The sequence below is a fragment of the Brachyistius frenatus genome, unplaced genomic scaffold (assembly GCF_029030835.1).
Source record: "Brachyistius frenatus isolate BFR_SWC_R1_liver_20210118 unplaced genomic scaffold, ASM2903083v1 Contig_91, whole genome shotgun sequence".
Classification (NCBI taxonomy): domain Eukaryota; kingdom Metazoa; phylum Chordata; class Actinopteri; family Embiotocidae; genus Brachyistius; species Brachyistius frenatus.
In genome coordinates, this window is record NW_027210690.1 from 1052501 (window position 1) to 1074615 (window position 22115).

The 22115-nt window shown below is 41.6% G+C and overlaps 1 protein-coding gene across 5 annotated transcripts in view; it reads right to left on the reverse strand.

The window, feature by feature from the left end:
• The window catches only part of LOC138627744 (protein MTSS 1-like), a 35809-nt gene that overhangs the window by 7813 nt on the left and 5881 nt on the right, over positions 1-22115 (reverse strand). For all 5 annotated transcript variants that reach the window (XM_069710297.1, XM_069710299.1, XM_069710296.1 and 2 more), the window contains exons 2-7: positions 19593-19654; positions 18246-18319; positions 4971-5055; positions 3593-3684; positions 3405-3479; positions 3205-3216 (exon numbers count right to left, since the gene is read on the reverse strand). In XM_069710297.1, the coding sequence (XP_069566398.1) occupies positions 3205-3216; positions 3405-3479; positions 3593-3684; positions 4971-5055; positions 18246-18319; positions 19593-19654 (400 nt within the window). The remainder of the gene's footprint in view (positions 1-3204; positions 3217-3404; positions 3480-3592; positions 3685-4970; positions 5056-18245; positions 18320-19592; positions 19655-22115) is intronic.

Consider the following 22115-nt stretch of genomic DNA (forward strand, 5'->3'; position numbering starts at 1 on the left):
GCTCGACTAACACGCATCAGACACATTTTCAAGAACGCGTTATTATTCAATATTTCAAAAAGTTTGTTATAGTCTTCTAAATAATAATAAAAATAACATTTAATCCTAATCGGAGAGCAAAAAGGACAATAGTTGCATACAAAAACCCGTGAAAAATGCTCAAAAAAAAAAAAAAAAGTACTGATTTAAAAACAAATAAAATGAAACAGCCAACAAAAGATTTAACGTCAAAGTTTTTCAAATAGTTTTCACGGTCAAAGACGTAGAAACTTCCTGCGTGGTCACTAAATCTTCATATTTCAGATACAGAACTGTTATCACATGATGATTATAAACCAACTGTGTGAAACACTTTTATCTCGAGTCTCCCACAAACCATCGAACCACATCAGAGAATTAAAAACCAGTCTGTTCAGTCCAGCTGGAAACAAAACAAACTGCTGGCGTCCAATTAAAACACATTATTAGATGAGTTTCTAATAACTTCTAATATTTCATTCTTTAAATTACACAACAGCTGCAGTTGTGAAACAATGTGCGGTTTCTGTTATACTCTAAACAATGACTCAACTTCCTGATTTACAATCGAAACAGGAAGTAAACTTGACTCATACAAGCTTCAAAAAGCAGTGTTTTTTGGAGGCGTGTCTGTTTGATTGACAGGCCTGTGGTGCAGTCAGGTTACAGCTCTCGGTGGGCGGGACGTAGTATCGTCAGGTTTCCAATCAGATCGGTCAGATCCACCAGCTGGCTCCTCCCCCAGCTCGTCCAAATATGGTCACTTCCTGCTCCACACCTGTGTTTATTAATTGCTTTATTTGGCGACGTGACACATCAGCAACGTGTTACTGCCCCCTTGTGGCGTAATTACAAACTAACGACACTTTCCTTTTATTTTCTAAATCAACTTTATGTTCTATGACAGAAGTTGATGCTTTTTTGAATGGGAGTCTATGGGAGCGTGGACGTTTTCTGGAGGCAGCCCCTAGTGGCCGTGGGTGGAATTGCACTTTGAGAAACTTCTGCATACGTACATTTTAAGTTAAGTTAAATACTCCCAAACACTCTTCTTATCTAAACGGGGTTTTCTTAAAGCGACAGTGAGCCGCTGCCTCGATAAAAATGAAACAACATACTTGTGAATCATTATTCAGCTCCAGACACCGTAGAGGCGGACTAGCGTTGAAGCTCTCAGGCTTTTTCGTGGCTTCGTTTGACAATAAGACAGAGTGAAAAAAATGCCCGTCGTAATTTTCCCGACTTGACTGTCAAGTGCTGCTTTTTCTTTACGTTCTTCTGCGAGAGCTTTTGGGGGGTTTCTGGTTCGCCTCTCTAATGCGGTTGGTTCTTAATCCCGTCTTCTGCGTTTGAGGACGAGACATAAACATGCAATTAAAGAGCTTCATTCCTCCAGTGAGATCTGCGGTCGGGATGAGAGACTGAGCTGGCTGAAACTCTTTCCAGGCCGACGCTGCAGTGATAAAGAAAGGAAACGGAGACGGGAATGTGATTCCTGGTTTCACCGCAGAATTCAAGCAACACCACGTTTTCTGTTTGTCTTCATCCCCTTTATTTATTTTTTTCTCTTTGTATGTTATTTTTCTCTTCTTTTCTGTTTTCTTTCTTTTTTGCTTTTTCTCTTTGTTCTTCAACCTCCATTCAAAAATAAAATATTTCAAACAATTAACGGAGGCAAAACCTCCAGTTTAAATTCAGCTCGGTATGTTGGTGTGAAGGGAAAATGACTTTTCTGTGTTTATAACGTTTTAATCAACAGGTGTTTTTTTGCGCCTTTTACTGTTTAAACATCTGAGTTCGGTTCGGTCGTCCCGCCGTCAAGTCGACCTCGTCACACTTTCACGTTGGTTTCCGTCCTTCCAGCGCGAGTTCTTCCTCCGAGTTTTCCGCCTCTCAAACTCCACGTCCTCTTCACACTCTTCCGTACGGAGCGGGGGGAGTTTTCTCCGACCGCATCTGAGGTTCCTCTGGGGTCGATCCTGGGTCCTGTTTGTTTTTGTCTCAGTTCAGAGCTGGAAGCCGTGAACTCCTCCGGCGGCAGCGACAACAGGCTTTTGTTTCCAGTCATAACACGCCTCGTGTTTTTAGTCCGATGACTCAGACTGGAACTACAGGCTTTTAAAAGCAGGCATTATTTTGGTGTTTTGTGGTTATTTTTTGGCAGTAATATTGATATAAACCCTCCCAACTCACCGTGGCATTGACACCACTGTCTGTTATTAATTACCTGAACTATTCTACAACATAACTATGCTAATAAAGTAACTAGTTAGTCAATTAGTGTATCGACAAATACAAATAATTTAGTTTAAGCAATTTATAGAGCAACGAAACTAAGAGTCAACAGTAACAGTTTACACGTAAAGCATCGGACAAAAATGACATTTTTACCTCATTATGGTGCAAAATTAAAACATTAACGGGTCATTTCATCCCGTTAAAGACACGTGACTCAGATTTCATGGCTGTCCGTCCAGTAGTTATCGAGATGTTTCCATCTGTACCAAATGTGGTGGACGGATCGACATCCTTACCACCGTGCTGCGAGCGTTTCTAAAAAAAGTGCCAGGTATTCGTTGATTTCAACACATTTTGATATCATTGTACATTCCAATTTTTAGTTTTAGTTTTGGACCAGCAACTTGAAACTGTCACCTTCAGCTCTGGGAATTTCTGTTGGTCATTTGTCATCGATTTTAATATTTTCTAGAAATGAATAAAAACATTTTTGAATGTTGTTATCATTATTATTAAAAACAAACTTGTCAGCACCCTCTGGTGGACCGTCTGTGTAACTGCAACTGTTTCTTGTTGTCATGTTTTTGTTGTTTTACTGAACAAACCCAATAAAAAATAATTGTTCCTTTGTTTGACGAGACTCTTTGGTCTTTGTTGTGTTTTAGCTTTAAGTCGTGTGAGTCACACAAAAACATCCAAACAAGCCTGAGAACATTTTTCAGCCGACCAAACGGCCTGAAATGATTTTTTTTTTTTTTTTAAAGCAGTTGACCGTCTCATTTTCTCCGTCTGCTGCATCATTATTCTCCAAATGTGTCACTATTAACACGCTCGTTTATATCACTGACAAATTAAAACCCCAAATCGTCGGAGTATTTTCACGTCTGCAGAAGAATCACGCAAAAATGAAGAAGAGAAGAAACAAAGAAATGTGTGTGAACAACTCACCGAATACGTCAGCTGCAGAGAGAGCAGAGCATGATGGGAAACCACGAGGAGGGAAGGAGGCAGTTTGTTGGAAGAGGAAAAAGAGAAATTAGACTTTTATATCCTGGAGTTTCCTCATGCAGACTTTGATTGAATCGTTCTGTTTTAATAATGTTTTATTAAATCACAGAAGTGAAACAAACAGAGAAGACATCACGAACCTTTCTTGGCTTTCTTCTGCAGCTTCAGAGTGTCTGACGATCTCTTCTTGATCTCCTGACGGGCTTTTTTATACTCTGTGGAGGAACACACACCTCAGTCAGATCAACACAGTACATGTGTGTGTGTGTGTGTGTGTGTGTGTGTGTGTGTGTGTGTGTGTGTGTGTGTGTGTGTGTGTGTGTGAAACCTTTGGCGTGGTCTTTGTCCAGAGTGTTGGCGACTCTCTTCCACTCCTCCATCTGCTCCTGTAGAGGGTTGATCAGACAGTCCAGGAACACCCTGGAAACACACACACACACACACACACACACACACACACACACACACACACACACACACACACACACACACACACACACACACACACACACACACACACACACACACACACACACACACACACACACACACACACTGTTAAAACAACAACAACAAAAACAGTCCACACAACACAAACATTCTCAGACTTTAAGGTTTAAGGTTGGAGGAACCGCTGTGTGAGCACAAATTTAGAGAAGTTGGTATTTAAAAATGGTTCTGATCCAGAAGTGTCTTCAGCTGCAATACCAGCGAGTGCCACTAGAGGTCGGCTCCAAAAAGCCTCCGGCTCCATAGACTCCCATTCAACTTCTCTCATCAAATCCAAAGTGAATAAAATGTGTCCATCAGTTATCTCGGTGTTGTTAGCTAAAGTCACTCCTTCTTATTAGTTTTCTGGAGGTCCATCTGAAAATAATCCCTCATTCATTAGAAAAGAAGATTCAAGAAGACCTGTTTTTGGGGGCGTGTCTGTTTGATTGACAGGCCTGTGGTGCAGTCAGGTTACAGCTATTGTAAATTTACACAAAACATATTAATTCAAAGTCACAACTAACAATTATTTGACTTGATTAATTTGATGACTATTTTTCAGCTTAATCAATGTTTTCTGTTGATAAAATAACTGGCGAAAAAAAAAATGCAAGCTCAACGTGACACCGTTGAAATTTCTTGTTTTGTGCGCTCACTGACGCAAATTAAAAAAATATCCAATTAACAAGAGAAAAACAGGAAATCCTCATTGGAGGAGCGAACAGGCTCATTTGTTTGGACACTACCGGAGGTCTCAACGTCTCACCGACTCTCCTTCCTCACCGGGAGAGTTAACGGACTCATGCAGAGAGACGAAGAGGAAGGAGAAGAGGAGGAGGAGGAGGAAGAGGAGGACGAGGAGGAAGAAGAGGAGGAGGTGGAGGGAGACAAGAAGAGCCGAGAGAACGAGGCAGGATTATTAAAAGTGGAGAGACGAAGGCGTGAAGATGGAACAGGAAGTCCTTCTTGTTATCCCTCTTTTTTAAATCCAGGATGATGTCATCAGATGGAATCAAAGACGGAGGGAGGCGAGCAAAGATGGAGGACGCTACAGCAGGAGGGGGAGGAGCAGGTTGCCATGGAGAAATGGGAGGAGACGCTACACCTGTTCATCACACACACACACACACACACACACACACACACACACACACACACACACACACACACACACACACACACACACACACACACACACACACAGATGTACTCACATGGAGAACTGGCGGAGTTTGGCCTCGATGCTGCGATGCCTCATGCACATCCTGGTGAGGGCTGAGCCGATGTCCCTCGTCCCTCCTGATGACACACACACACACACACACACACACACACACACACACACACACACACACACACACACACACACACACACACACACACACACACACACACACAGAGAGAGAGAGAGAAGACAATCTGTCAGTCAAATCTCTGAACTACAACAACAAAAATCACTGGGAACACATGAAAGTACATTCTTCACATACGGTAGAATTAAAAGTTTGAATGGTCCTCGGTTTAAAAGCGCCACCACCACCAGGAGGTGGCAGTAATGTGCCGCCACCACCACCAGGAGGTGGCAGTAATGTGCCACCACCACCAGGAGGTGGCAGTAATGTGCCACCACCACCAGGAGGTGGCAGTAATGCCCCTAAAAGCTGTTTGCCGACTACAAACAACAAAAAGTCGAGGCTGAGATTGGATGCTACGGGACAACGAGCAGAAACACGCCGAGATGAATAAAGCTGTTTAAAAAAGTTCTGAGTTAAACGATGAGGTGCAGATCATCAGTCTGCCACAGCTGCACACCACCATGAGGGTGAAGCACCCACGTATGCCGGATATTAAATAGTATTTTTGCTTGAAAAATGCCTGCCAATGTCAAATATTATGACCTCTACCAACGATAACTTGCAGTCAGTTTAGAGCAAAGACGAGCAGAGCCGGCGGATGTCTCGTAACTTTCTATCGAAGCGAAGAAGACAACAGATTTCAACTGTTTGTGAGCGTCTTGCTCAAGGACACTCGGGCAGTTTTGAATGCGAGCCGGTTACAGAGTGGATCGTCAGTGCAGCAGAAGCTCCACAGGAACCTGAAGGGGCCAGATGGTCGTCCTCCCCTCTCCCCCCAGACGGAACACTCCCTCCTGGGGTAAAGTTCAGCAGATCTCAGCCTGTCGGCCCGGAGCTCCAGAAAACACCTCCGACATGCTGAGGACCCCATTCGTTGATTTTAAATAGATAAATCTGTTTTTTAGTTCTCATCCAACGTGTCTTTGTCAGTCTTGTATTCATAAATGTGCACTCAAAGTTCCTCTGAACTTTTTGGGGACATTACATCAGCGAAGGGACCTCACAAGAGCAGCATTACAGAGGTGTGTGTCGGCCGAGCACTGCAATGCACCACTGACTCCCCTCTCCGCTCTTCCTCACGTCCTCCTTCCTCTTCCTCTTCCTCTCTCTGACACGTCTCTGTCACATCCGATCTCTCTCTTTCTCTCGTTCTCTCTTTCTCCCTTTTCTGTTTTTTTTCTCTTCAGCCTCCTCAAAAGAACTAAAAGCTCTTCATTCAGTCCTCGTTTGATTTTTAATTTATGCATCCAAAACGCTTCACGTTTCAAAGACAAAAACCTCCAGGTACATTTTCCTCAAACCGCAGACGAGAAATCATGTCATATTCTAGTAAATGTTTTCACTGCCTCCTGATTGTGTTGTTTCACTTGTAACTTTGTGTTTTTCCCACAAAACCAGAAGAGTGTCCCTTCACAATAAAAGCCTGCCCTGAATGGGAGATGCTTGAACTCTTCAGTGCAGGTTATGTTATTGAAATAAAATAATTTCTAACAAACAGGATATCTAACTTAAAAAAAGACTTTTCAAAAATCAGTTGGCAGTTTTCCTGTTAAAAGGAAAAACATTGTTTGTCAACAAACAAAATATAATGTGATCTAATTCACAGAAATCCACAAATACATGAAGTTTTAATCTCTAAAGTTTCGTTTTTGATTCGTTTCTGCGACATTATCGTCCTTTAAGAGCAGCCGAGTGGTGTGATGTGATGTGTGTGTGTGTGTGTGTGTGTGTGTGTGTGTGTGTGTGTGTGTGTGTGTGTGTGTGTGTGTGTGTGTGTGTGTGTGTGTTGCATCGACACCCAGCTGACCCAATTCAGTGGGACAGAGCAGCGTCTCTGTCTGAGCCCCTCGAGGCAGCTCGACCCGATCGGATCGCTCGGAGGAAAGTCGCGGTCGCGAGCGGAAACAAAACGAGACGGCGGAAGACCAACAAGGTGTGAAAATACAAAAAATACAAAAAATAAAACGATTCAGTTCGGAGCCGAACGCTGTTGGAACATTTTCAATAACAAAACAAAAAGAGAAACATCTTTTTTTATTGAATAAAAGAAGCCTTTTGACTTGAAACAGATTTGAGTCTAAAATTGGCAAAATTGCGATTGAGGTCTGGAATTATCGGACTAAAGACATGTGATGCCAGTTTTCAAAACATTTCAGCCAATAACACGACTGCAGTCAGGTTTGGTTCCACATCTTTCTTATTCGTCTTCATCCGACAGATTCCACTGAAGCTCTAAACGTCAATTCAGACAGAAAACAAAGTATATTTTTCCTGAATTTGATAATTTGGGACGAATCAAAATGGCTCCGGCTCGCTGGTTGGAAAGTTTCTGGGTGAATTTCATGGTTTCAAACTTCCCGTGAAGCCGCCACGGATCCAGCAGACAGAGACGGCCCGTATAACCTTAATTTAAAAACAGCGAGATTCCTGACCGATTTTTTTTTGTTTTGTTTTTTTGTCCGAGGCGATAAACCCTCGCTGTGGAAGCGGATCCGTTGCCGCGGTGACCTGGAATCAGAACCCGTCTCTCCTCCGTCCGACTGGGATGTGAACTCAGCCGTCACATTCACCAACGGAGCTGCACGACACGAACACTGGTGGAACTGGAGCACACACACACACACACACACACACACACACACACACACACACACACACACACACACACACACACACACACACACTCACACACACACACACACACACACACACACACTCACACGCACGCACGCACGCACGCTCGCACTCACACACACACACACACACACACACACACGCACACACACACACACACACACACACACACACACACACACACACACACACACACGCACGCACGCACGCACGCACGCACACACACACACACACACACACACACACACACACACACACACACACACACACACACACACACACACACACACACACACACACACACACACACACACACACACACACACACACACACACACACACACACACACACACACACACACACACACACACACACACACACACACACGCTGTGGCCCAGCAAGACAGGCAGTAAATCACTGTCTGTAGTATCACACTATATTTCTTGTCTTGTTGCTGCAGAGCTATTTTTAAGAAGTGGAGCACGAAGGAGGAAAAGAGCAGAAGAAGAAGAGGAAGAAGAAGAAGAAGAAGAGAAGAAGAAGAAGAAGAGGGGGAAGAAGAGGAAGAAGAGAAGAAGAAGAGGAAGAACACAAAGAACGTAAAAAAAAGAAAAAAGATACAATTTAAAACGAACACACTTCCTTTTAATGCTTCTTCTTCTTCCTCTTCCTCTTCCTCGTATTACTGGGATGTACTAAATCTTTTTCTGCCGTACTAAATAATTTTGGATATTGAAAGAAGAAAACGTTCAAATCTGTGAAATGCTGAGTTTTTATTTTGTTTCCCGTCTCAATAAAACAACATTAAACACGTGAAGAAGTCAGTTTGTTCACTTCTGTCCAAACAAATCAAATCAAATCAAATCAAATCAAATCAAATCAAATCAAATCAAATCAAATCAAACTCTTCTGACCCAAAGCAACAAACTTTGAAAGAAATAAATTTAACCTGGACTCAAATCTGAATCTTCAGTTTTGTTTTTCAGGATTAAAGATTTCAGGTCAGAATTCTTAATTTTAACTTCCTGTTTTTTTTTTTTTTTTTTATGCAACAAATCAAAGTAGAAAACAGGATGTGATGAAAAAACAAAACTTCCTGTTTAACTTTGATAACTTTTCCACCCGCCAGCAACAAACCTGTGATGTCACACACACACACACACACACACACACACACACACACACACACACACACACACACACACACACACACACACACACACACACACACACACACACACACACACACACACACAGAAGAACTGATCTCCATTCAGTAGTTTTGATGAAACTTCAGCGTGTTGCCGGCTGGTTGCATCAGTCGGCATCTCTCCGTCCAGCCAAGGTCACGTTACCACGACAACGCGTCTCTTTAATGCCGAAGCACGACTTCCAGCCGATTAGCGGCGCGACGCACGTCGAGCTGCGGCTGAACAAACTATATTTACCTTCAACAACCGGCACACGGAGAGAAAGCGCTTCTTCACAACCGCGTTTAAATCCAACCAGAAGGACGAGCTTCGGATTTGTTCCTCGGAGGAAACTTTACAAAGTGAAAAAAAACAACAACAGAAGTTTTGATTTTTAATGATGAAATCTGTTAAATCTAAAAGACATATTCTCCCTGTACTTCTGAATCTCACACCTGAAAGGAGATGAAGGTATTTCTGTTTTTATTATGCGAGCAAAAAAACCTGAAATAACTGACATTTAAAAAAAAAAAAATCAAGTTTGCAAGAACAAATATAGAAACTGAAAATTAAATTCAGTCAATTCAAACAAATCATCTGTTTTGGTCTCAATGAATTTTTATTAATGACTGTTTTGGCTGCAAATTGAAAACCTTTGGGTTTTTTTTTGGTTTGCAATGCAATCATTTTATTATGGGGGGGAGGGGGAAGGTGTGTGTGTGTGTGTGTGTGTGTGTGTGTGTGTGTGTGTGTGTGTGTGTGTGTGTGTGTGTGTGGGGGGAGGGGGGTCAAACTGTCCTGGAATACCACACACCGAACTGGGGAGGGGAGCAGTCCAAGGATGCCTGTCAGAGGAGGCTGCAGTCTTAGGATGCCTTCCTGCAGGAGTGTGTGTGTGTGTGTGTGTGTGTGTGTGTGTGTGTGTGTGTGTGTGTGTGTGTGTGTGTGTGTGTGTGTGTGTGTGTGTGTGTGTGTGTGTGTGTGGGCGGGGCTTTACAGTTAGAGTCTTGGGATTCTTTAAATGTTCGTCCTGGGAATATCTCTCATCTCTGATTACGTCCCGGAGTTGAACCGATGGATCAGTTTGCTGCTGCTGGGATTTTTTACTATCATGTCATGGCTCGAGGAGGAGGAGGAGGAGGAGGAGGAGGAGGAGGAGGAGGGGGGCTGTCATGGACAGTGATAACTGTCAATCATCAGCGGTGGGACAGCTGCTGTCCTGTCAGCTGCTCTGACCTCGACTCAGCGAGGAAGCAGTAGAAAAAAGTCCAGAACGGCTCCGTAGATTCATCATCGTAATATTTCAAGAAAAATAAAGGAATTACAATATTTGGACAATATTCCACCGACGTGTCTTTACAAAGAGCAATGGGACATTCTCTCTAAAAGTATTTCGCCTTTATTTTGAAGGTCTCCTTCCTGTTTCCTGGCGTCCCGGTCGGGACTGTTTTTCAGTTTTTTCTTGTTTTCGATGCTCAAAATGAGACGAGAAAACGTTCCCGACCCAAAATATTAAAGAACATCTCGGGCGGTGAACACGATTCACGAACCTTTAAACACACACACACACACACACACACACACACACACACACACACACACACACACACACACACACACACACACACACACACACACACACACACACACACACACACACACACACACACACACACACACACACACACACACACACACACACACACACACACACACACACACACACACACACACACACACACACACACACACACACACACAGCAGATTTATAATATCTGGATGAACACGAACACTTCGGTTTGTTCTCATCTGCCGGCAGCTGAGAAAACAGCTCAGAGGACACGGAGACAAACCGACCTCCGAGACATCAGAGGCCTTTCACACACTCTGTTCGGTCTCTCACACACACACACACACACACACACACACACACACACACACACACACACACACACACACACACACACACACACACACGCTTTCTTTGAACCGAGGCTCAAACAAAACAAAGTGAGCGTTTGATTTGTTTGACCTGAGCTGCTGCCAGAGCAGAAAAAAAAAAGAACAGCTCTCGTTTCGCCGCTGATCTGCAGTCTGAGCGAGTCGGTCGGTCGGCAGCGTTCACCCGCGGAGAGAGAGAGAGAGAGTGTGTGTGTGTGTGTGTGTGTGTGTGTGTGTGTGTGTGTGTGTGTGTGTGTGTGTGTGTGTCTGAATGCTAAAAAGCTTTTCTTCACTTTAGAGGTCGACCCCGTGTGAAGACATCGATGCTGCGTTAGTTTGGTTTCTGCAGCAGTTTTCACCCTGTGATGCATTTAGGAAAACTAACACGTCAACTGGAGAATAAAAAGATGGACTCGTGTTATAAATGATATCTTTGGCCAGATGAGAGACGCAGCCGGAGAAATTATTGTTTGATTTTGGAGGTCAAAGGTCAAAGGTAACAACCAAGCAGCTGATAGCTCAAATTCGATCTGATTGGAAACCTGACGATACTACGTCCCGCCCACCAATAGCTGTAACCTGTCAATCAAACAGACACGCCCCCAAAAACAGGTCTTCTTGAATCTTCTTTTCTAATGAATGAGGGATTATTTTCAGATGGACCTCCAGAAAACTAATAAGAAGGAGTGACTTTAGCTAACAACACCGAGATAACTGATGGACACATTTTATTCACTTTGGATTTGATGACAGAAGTTGAATGGGAGTCTATGGAGCCGGAGGCTTTTTGGAGCCGACCTCTAGTGGCACTCGCTGGTATTGCGTTTCACGGGTAAAATTCCTCTTTCCCTTATCTGAACTAGAATCAAAGCAGTTTTGTCTCGCAACTATTCAAAAGCAACCAAAAGTCCAATGAGAATAAATATTTACTCACCATAAAGTTAATGACAGGAAAATCGCAAAATTCTTACTCCAAATATAATAATTCATGCACAAAACAAAATGCGATCATCAGCAGCAGATACTCAGACAGACATGTTGACGGTAAACAACGGTTACTAGAGAGGAAAAAAAAGAAGAAGGAAGAGATTGAAAGAGACGGAGATAATAACAGAGCTACTTTATCTGCGTTCGCGGCAGAGCCGAGCACTCGGATGTAATTACACACTCAGCGTTCGAGGCGGTCCGACTTCTGCTTGTTCAACGAGCTGTAATCTATTCAAAAAGGCCCCGAGGCCGGTCGACATGACGACACACACAAAAACACTCACACAAGCAGCTTATCACGACATCCTGAAGAAAAAAAGTATTTTCTTTGACGTAATATTTCAAGAAAATTGAAGAATATTGTGAGAATATTCCAACGTGTCTTTACAAAGAGCGTCAGAGAATTTTCTCTAAAAAGTATTGCGCCTTTATTTTGAAATTCTCCAATTGTTTCCATGAAAATATATTTGAGCTTCGGACGTCGTCCGACTGACGGGAACCAAAGTTCAACAAAAAAACAACGTACATAACTTCTCCGATTTAGACTTTTGTTGTTATTGTGCGATCAGGCTGCAATGAAAGTTGTATTTAACGTAATAAAAGGTAGAATATTAACTTTATTTCCTAAATACTTGTCTTATTAAAAGGGGGTTTAGAGAGGAAATAAGAGATGATAATTTCTTTAAAAAAAAGTCATATTTCATCATTAAAAATGTTCATATTTTTGATATGATTGTGTTATTAAAGAGTTTTCTATCTATAGTTCGTGATGGCCTTCGTCCGATATCGTCGCGTCGCTCCTTGTTGTATTGTTGTTCTTTTATTTTGAAATACTTGCTGCCTTACAGACGGATTATTAATATCGACCTATTTGTTGTAGTTCCACTGTAAATGACTTTAATGTGTTAAGTGCCATGAAATAACCTCTGTCGTGTTTTGGCGCTTTATAAATAAAATACAATTGAATTGAATTATTTACTACAAAAAAAAGATATGTTGGAAGAACTACAATTCCCGGGTGGGCGGAGCTTCTTCTACGATAATGAGAAGAGGATTAATTGCTTTTTTTTAAAATTCCTAATGCCTAAATAAAGTTAATAAAGTTAATAAAGTTCCACCAAATCATAAAATGGTATTAAATGAGGTGAATCTGAAGCTTTTAAAGTCACTTTCAGATAATTTTTTAGCCGCCTGAATGATAAATTTACAATAATGGTTCACTGCGTGGGAGGTCGTAAGTAAGTGTGTGTGTGTGTGTGTGTGTGTGTGTGTGTGTGTGTGTGTGTGTGTGTGTGTGTGTGTGTGTGTGTGTGTTTTTAAAAGAAATGTTCAACTTCGACAACGAGCACCGACACGAAGGACATTTTACAGTAAATGAAGACGATGGAGGAGAAACGTGTTTCATATCTTTAATAATGAAACTGAGTCAGACGTTTGAACACTGTGGTCGAATACTGTCGGCTTCACCTTTGTTTGGTACTTCTTAGCGTTGGTAGCGGCTCGTAGCGAGAGTGTCGCAGGTTTTTACCAAAATGAAGTGTTTCTCTGCATTGTTAGATTTGTTAGATTTGTTAGCGGTACGTTAACTTGAGTTAAGTCCTTTTTAGAAAAATGAGGTGTTTGTTAGCTGCTTGTTAGCATGTCTTCAGACCGTGTTCTTCTGAGGCACTCCCTGCAAAACCACCTGAACTGTGGCGCCGTGGCAACAAGGTTCTCCACCACGTTTCTCAACAACACATATTCTAGCAAACTACTAAAATAAAGGAGTTTATTAATTGAGTATTTTTTATCTGCCTCTATTATCTGCCTGTCAGATATAAAAAATAAAAAAAAACACATTTAAAAAAAGAATTCAGTGTGAAGATAAGAAAACATTTTTCGTATTTGTGAACATGTGAGCGTAAACGTGAAGGAACAAAATAAATCCCTCTGATTCAGCTGAGCAGGTTTGAAGTGATGTCGTTTGAAACTGAGCGTGAGGTCACGTGACAGTGTAGCTGTGAATTATTTAACAGCTGTTCAACCTTTACAAATGTCTCCGACCTCCTGCTGCTTCACCTCCTTCGGCCTCCGGAGGGACGGACGCTCCTGCAGGAGGCGCTGTTTCAATTCAGCTTTATAATAAACACAGAAAAAAACGGACAATTTCCTTTTTCTGTTTGTTCTTCCTTTTTTTTTTTTTTTTTTAAATCCTCCTCTTGCCCCCCCCCCCTCCCCCCAGCGCTTAATTATTCTGTCTGATGCTCCGTCGGACGGGTTGGGACACAACTAATTAGAGGCGGTTTGTGCAGGAGATGAAAATAACACAGAGACTCACCTGCTGGGCGCCCTCGGTTAATAATTGAAAGCTAACTCACTCACTCAGACATACAGCAGCTTTATTTCCTGTATTGTACAGTATCCAATAAAGACTGAGACGTACGTGAATAAAAGATAATCCGAGATTATTTCTTCAAAACAAAGTTGAATTCACTCCTCTTGCTGGCAGAAAAACATTCAAACAGACCGGATATAAAAGAGTTCGTAGCTTCAGGTCTGTAAAATGGTTCTGATCCAGAAGTGCTTTAAGCTGCAATACCAGCGAGCGCCACTAGAGGTCGGCTCCAAAAAGCCTCCGGCTCCATAGACTCCCATTCAACTTCTCTCATCAAATCCAAAGTGAATAAAATGTGTCCATCAGTTATCTCGGTGTTGTTAGCTAAAGTCACTCCTTCTTCTTAGTTTTCTGGAGGTCCATCTGTAAATAATCCCTCATTCATTGGATATTTGGCCTCAGAAAACAAAATCTTCCAGTTTAGAGCGACAGCAACTCCAACCGGTCTGATTTCTGTTTTCTGCACCAGGAGAACGTTTCCCTTGTTTCCTCCTCTACGATTTATTTATTAGCGTTTAACGTGAGACTACTATGTTGTACAGTCATTTAAAAAGGTGTTTCTTGTTTTCTTTTTTGGATCCTCTTTAAATAAGCCCCTCTGTCAGCAGGCAGCGTGTAGCAACAACATTAAAAATAGTTGTCGGTGCTGGAAGCGGTGACACGTCTGAACGTTTGACCCGAGCGGACGAAAGACGAGAACCTTCGGCTGCCGGGACGAGAAGTTTGGAGCGAGAACAGAGGAACAGACAGTTTGGGTTTTTACAAGAACGCCAACCTCAAGCATGATGACATCATCCCACTCCGTCTCATCTTCTCCTGATGTCTGCTGATTAAAACACCCAAAACAACTTTGACTTTTTAATCTGATTTAAAATCAGATTTTGATATTTGTTTGGGATGAATTAACTCCCTAAATTCACATGTTGGCAAACATTTTTCTTATTGGGGCTTAAAAATATTTTTCTTTTTTCTTTTGCTGCTTTAAGCTGTTGTTCTGTTTTCACAGCAAATATTTGCGATTTCCACTTATTTTTTTTTTAGAAAGAACTCTTAAATTTTTGTATTATTTAGTCATGAAACAGAAATAGGTCCCGATTATTTATTACAAATGATAATAATTAATGTTTCTTCTATTTGGTGCGTGTAGAATGCAAAAAAAGTTAAATATAGTCAAAATATATAACAATTATCAACGATAAATTAATGTTAATATGATTTTTACTTTGGTTTAAATTGAGAATTAAAGAAAATGCAACTAACCGTCTTAAAATAAGTCACAGAACATCAGTATATTACTATTTTTCTTCTAATTGATTAAAATTACACATTTCTTTCAGAACAAATCTAAAATTCTCAAATGAAATAAAAGGTTAAAGATTTAATTGTCTTCCAGGATTCAGGATAATTATACTATATTATAATCTGTTCTTCACTGTTTTATTGTTATATTGGAGGAAATCACTAATTTAAGAAAGTAAAATATATATTTCAAAGGATTTGAGAGTTGATGTCTTTTTGTTTGAACCACCATCAGCTCTTTATATGAAACAGTGGCTCCACATATTTAAGTAAAATAGACTTTATTTTTTATCCATTTGCAGAGTAAATGAACCAAAAACTCGACATCAATCATGTTAACGTGTGAATATTTAACGATTTAAATAAAATATGAGCTCAGTGAAAGTTCAAGTTCACTCATTTATGGTTCCAAAGACATTTAATAAACTCTGAACAGTGTTTAATTATTGATCCTACCGAGGTTAATTTGATCTCTGATCGAGTTACCCCCCCCCCCCCCCCCCCCCCCCCCCCCCCCCCCCCCCCCCCCCCCCCCCCCCCCCCCCCCCCCCCCCCCCCCCCCCCCCCCTGCTGTTATGAAAAATTAAATGCAACACATTGATCCTTTGATTTGTTTTTTTTCTCCTCTTAAAAAAAGAACGTGTTGCAGATCAGAGGAGAACCATCAGGCTGCTGCGACCTTTGACCTAAAGATTATTATATTATATTCTACTGCACAACAATAAAAGGAAGCTCAGAGGAAAACACAACTTTTACAAGGCTTTTAAATGGAAATGACACTAAATTAAACTAATTAAATTGGTAAAAGCGGATTTTTGGACGCAAAAAATAAAGCTTGTTAGATAATAGACTTCACTTTTTACGATGTTTTTTTAAGTGGAAAATGCTGAGCGTGTTATTTTTGGAAGGAAGGTTTGTGTCTGAATGTTGAACCTGAATCTGACCTTGATTGGAAATCTTTAAAAAAACAACAACGCTGTCATGTGGACACTGCAGATATGACGTCACTCACCTCCGGCTGAGATGACATCATTAAACAAGGAGCTGCCAAAGGAGGCCATCTGTGTGACACACACACACACACACACACACACACACACTGCAGATAGTGACTGCAGCAGCCTCTCCAGAGGTCCACTTCACTTCAGTCTGTTTAAAATGAGCAGAGAATCAGTTCTCCAACAAACAGTCCAACAGGTGACGTCGTTTCTCACCGCTTTGTAAACAACAACAAATAAAAGCTGCATGTCATGTTTATCATTTTCAGAATAAAATTCAGATTTTTTTTTTTTAATTACTTTGTGTCCCACAGAAGAGGAAACTTCAGTGACTGACATGGCGCATTGCTTTTTAAAGACAAAAAAGTCAGTTTCAAGTATTCTCCTCCTCCTCCGTCTCCTCCTCCTCCGTCTCCTCCCCCTCCTCCTCGGTCCGACCCAGTTAACCAGGTGTTGACACACTGACGTGGCCTCTGCTTAACAGGGACGCTGCTCATCGGCCCTTTAAGGACCAAATCCTCCCTGGTAGCAGCAGGTTGCTACGGCAACTACAGACCAACACACACACACACACACACACACACACACACACACACACACACACACACACACACACACACACACACACACACACACACACACACTGACAGGTAGCTGGAGGAGGACACCTGCTGTCTCTCATCTCCACGGTGGTCGTGTTGTTCCTCTGGGACACGAGAAGGAAGGTCAAACTATAATATAATAATATCATAAAATCATATAATCGAGGGAATAAATAAATAAAAACAATGTACGCTTCTTTTGTGTTTCAGTCGAGACAAAATGTGATTCCTCAACATGATGGTTATTTGTTTGAGAAAATGACTGAAGATCTTTTTCATGTGGCTAAAACTAGAATTTAAAAAACCTGTATCACTAATTATTTACTTAACTATCAATAAATGAATAAATCTAAAGATATTATGTGTACAGATGATTATTTTCATCATGGATAAATAAATATTTGCTGAAAGTGCACCTAAAATATCTGAATTTGGTCTCGATCAACAGAACTGCAGTTTTTCAACAATCAATACACAGAAAATGTCGTCAGGCCGACCGTCAAAGGTCTTCTTCATATACAGTGATCACAAGAACGAGGGACGTGAGGTCACGGTGACCTTGACCTTTGACCTTTGGCCACCAAACTCTAATCAGTCCGTCCTCGAGGCCGAGTGAACGATGGTGTCGAAATTTGAAGAAATTCCACCCGGGCGCTCCTGAGAAATCATCTTCACGTTTAATGTGTCAAATTGGGGTCACGGTGACCTCGGGCTTTGACCTTCGACCCCTGAAAATCAAATCAGCTCATCCTTCGGGGGGGCAGTCGTCTGTGATCATTAGTCAATAATGGAGAGAAAGTACAAATCAATAGAAAAGGTCCAAACTGCCTCAGAAGCAACAGGAACAAGAAGAAAAGCTTCCCGGAGTCCAGGATGGGTTTTTGTGTTTTTTTTAACATAATTTGTGATTTTTATTTGCTGGATGCTGAAATTTATTTTATTTTGTAACTCGCACAGAAATGTGTTCGACTGATCGACGTCAAGTCGCGACAAGCGGTCGAGAAACGGGACGTCAAACCTTCAGCGCCGCTCAAAACAGCAGAAATCAGACAGACAGAAGAACGGTTTGAAATAATATATGAAACGTGTTTGTTGGTCCGTCTTACCTCGGCTGTTGGTCGCCAGGTCGGCCACCTTCTGAAAGGCGTCCAGGAAGGCCGCTACCGCGACAACCGTCGTCCTGGGAGACGCAACAGAGGAAGAGCTGGTTAGAGAGGAATTACTGTGAAGAAATATCAGGTCCTGGTTGTTTTCTACTTTAAAACAGATTTTAGTGGCTGGAAATTCAAATTGTGGTGAAATGTGAAATGTTTTTATCAACATTTTTTTTATTTTAACCTGTTGCTGAACAAATTTGACGTCATTATTCTCACATTTGAAGCATTTGAATGCTCGAATTTTATTTATCATATTATTAGAATAATATGATATTTTGCAGGAAACCAGTGTCTGTCTGTTCGAGTCAGCAAAACCATCCAATAATATTGTTGTATGTTGATGACGTGAGATCGTCAGCGGTGTGTTATTTGAAATGCGAAGAGGAAAAGGAAATGAAGGTGGAAGAGGAAGAGGAAGTGTTTGTCACCAGCTGTGACCTCTGATGACCTCTGGAGTCTCTGGAGGCTGCTGCTGATCCATCTCACCGATAATGACTTTATGGTGGCGTCATTAATCTCTGCCAGCCGCACAAGGTTAATTAAGTTGTGTGTGTGTGTGTGTGTGTGTGTGTGTGTGTGTGTGTGTGTGTGTGTGTGTGTGTGTGTGTGTGTGTGTGTGATCCAGAGACTTGGCCACAGAACAGGAGAGGTGAGCCTGACATTTAAACACTTAATGAAGCAGACTGATTGGATTTTCATGAGCTCACACACACACACACACACACACACACACACACACACACACACACACACACACACACACACACACACTTCCTCCTTTTAAAGGTGTCACTTATTGAACCAGCCGATCATTTTCTCTTGCCGATCTTGTGAAGTCGATATTTCGAGGAAATTCCTTTAAATTTGGCGCCAACGTTTATTTCAACTCAAGGATGAACTGGTCCGATTTTGGGAGGTCAAAGGTCACCGTGACCTCACGAACCGGAAAGAATTCGTACGCTGTAATCGACCGACAGGATAAAATGACGAAGTGATGATGTTTTTATGTGATAAAAGGTCAAAGGTTAACGTCACCGTGACGTCAAACTGACAGCTGATTGGTTGGAAGAGGAAAACAACCGCAAGGGTTCAAGTTGTAGAGTTTAAACTGGTTTCAGATTTGTTTGAACTGGTTTTAAACCTGGTTTTAGTTAGTTCTGGAGTGATTCTTGGACTTGGTTTAAACTAATTTTGGATTGATGAGCTCATGTTCTACACTCTGTGTGTGTGTGTGTGTGTGTGTGTGTGTGTGTGTGTGTGTGTGTGTGTGTGTGTGTGTGTGTGTGTGTGAATTACCGAAGCTGCGACTGCAGTTTGCTGGCCTTGCTGATGAAGTCGTCCCAGATGGGGTAACTGCCCTGAAGACAAAAACCCAAAGAAAGATCAGCAAACAATCAATCAAACAATCAATCAATCAATCAATCAATCAAACAATTACAGACAGTTTTATGGCAGCGAATGTTCAGATGCGGAGTCATAATGTGCCGCGATCGTTTCCGTTCCATCGAGGTCATCGTCCGTCCCGTTTTATCAGGTCAGTGTGTCGCGGGGAATCAGATTAATGACACGCTTCATGATTTACACTCACACACGGTCGGTTTTCCTATTTTTTTCCACGGAGACTGAAATTAAATATAAAATAGGAAGAGTTTTATTTACACGATCAATCAAACTACCGAACAATTTCCTCCTCGTTAAGTTTTCTCGGCTCCTCGCAACCCCAAACGCATAAATCCTGAGCATGCAGTTAACAAACAGACAGCAAGGAGACGGATCAATACGGCCGATCCATACCCCCCCCCACCCCCCACCCCCAATTCAGCATTGCAAATACAGTCCAGGTCCACTGTGTGTTCACGGTCAGTAACGTGGCGGCTTTAAATTCAGATTTTATTCAATTCAAATGTACAAAACAACTGGCGTAAAATGGAGTTTAATATATGAATTAAAATAACACAAATTCCATTAAAATCATCAGCTCGTTCCAAAGCGTGAAATAGCCACGCTTTGGCCTCTTTAGGCGTGACAGTTACTCGTTTTGAAAGCATGAAACTTAGACACGTAAATGTCACGTGATTTAGCTATATAGATATATCGTTTTCAAAATAATCTCACGGCGGTAGGTTTCATTTTCGTCCACTGCTGGAAAAACGCGTAACTGTCACGCCTGAGCGTGACTATTTCACGCTTTGGTGCAGTGGACCAGCGTGTCTATTTCACGCTTTGTCGTGATACCGGGTTGCCATTAGTACACTAAGACATAGTTCTCTTACATATTAGGACTTGTCCTTGTGTATTACTTGAATGTCGAGAGGGCAAACTGTGGACAAATAACCGTGACATTGCTTGAAATATTTTACCCAGAAATCAACGTGTTTTTGTGTCCTTTCATTAACGCGCACGATAAACAAATAAACTTAGTGAAACATTTTAATAAAAGCTTCCTCAGAAATCTTCAGCGTCAGCTTTACGAAATACCGACAGTTCGTACGTCTGCAGAAAAGACTTAAAAAAAAAAGTATTTACATCAAAGAATATTCTTAAAAAACTCTGAACGTAAAAGTACTCGTAGTGCAGAATGGAAAACTTCAGAGAAAGTTTTATTATTTATCTGTTGGATTTTTATAACCGATCTATAACCGCGCATCATTTTAACAAAGGAATTTTAATAACTTTTTTGATAGCTTGTGATTTCCCCCAAAAAACTCAAGACATTAAAATGTATTTGTTAATGATTTTGTTTTTTGGTCCGATTAATCCGAATTACACATAAATGTTTGGAAGTATTCGAAAGTACGTCGACATTTCAGAGCTGCAACGATCAGTCAGTTAAATTAATCTGAATTGATCTGAATGAAGAAATGTTCAAATTCTCTGATTCCAGCTTTCTTAACTGTGAATATTTTCTGGTTCCTTTAACTGAAAATAAAACGAACATCTTTTATTCGGGACTAAATGAGACATTTGAACTGCACTTTTGGACATTTTGGGAAACACAGATGACATTTTTTGACATTTTAAAGACGAAATCAATTAATCTGTCAAACAAAATAATAATTTGTTTAATGCCTTAAAACATTAAACTGGAGCACAGAAACTGTTGAAAGCATTGATGGACAGAAGGTCTGTGGATGTATTAATGTATTAATATAGATCTGATTCGCTGCACTTTGTGGGCGTCGCCTCCTTTTTTCTTTTTTCTCCCCGGCGCCACCGGCAGCTCCTTTTTTTTTTCCTCGACAGTGCAGCTGAGCTGGGTGTGTTCAGCCTCCTTCTGTTTTATGGGAGTGATGCCCAGCGTCAGCGCCTGGCTACCGTTGCCGTGGCAACGCCGCTGCTGCTGCTGCTGCTGCTGCAGTAGGTGCTTCACACAGAGAAGGATTTATGGGGAGGGGAGGGTCACACGTGCGTGCATCCTCACCCAAACACACACACACACACACACACACACACACACACACACACACACACACACACACACACACACACACACACACACACACACACACACACACACACACACACACACACACACACACAGTTTCTGTCACACATTTCCCTTCTTTGTTTGTCTCTCTTTCATATTCAACAACCGCATGTTTCCCCCTTTATTCCTTTCACTCCCTTTCTGCCTGCTTCACGCACACATTTTTTTTTAACCATTTTTTAAATCCATTTTTATTGCATCTTCTAGCTTTTTATCCCACATTCATCATTTCCTCTCCGTTTCTATAGACATCTATATCTGCCCACATCTCATTACATCCTCCCTTAAGTCGGACACACACCGAGGCGAGGGCAGGGTCGCTGCATCCATCA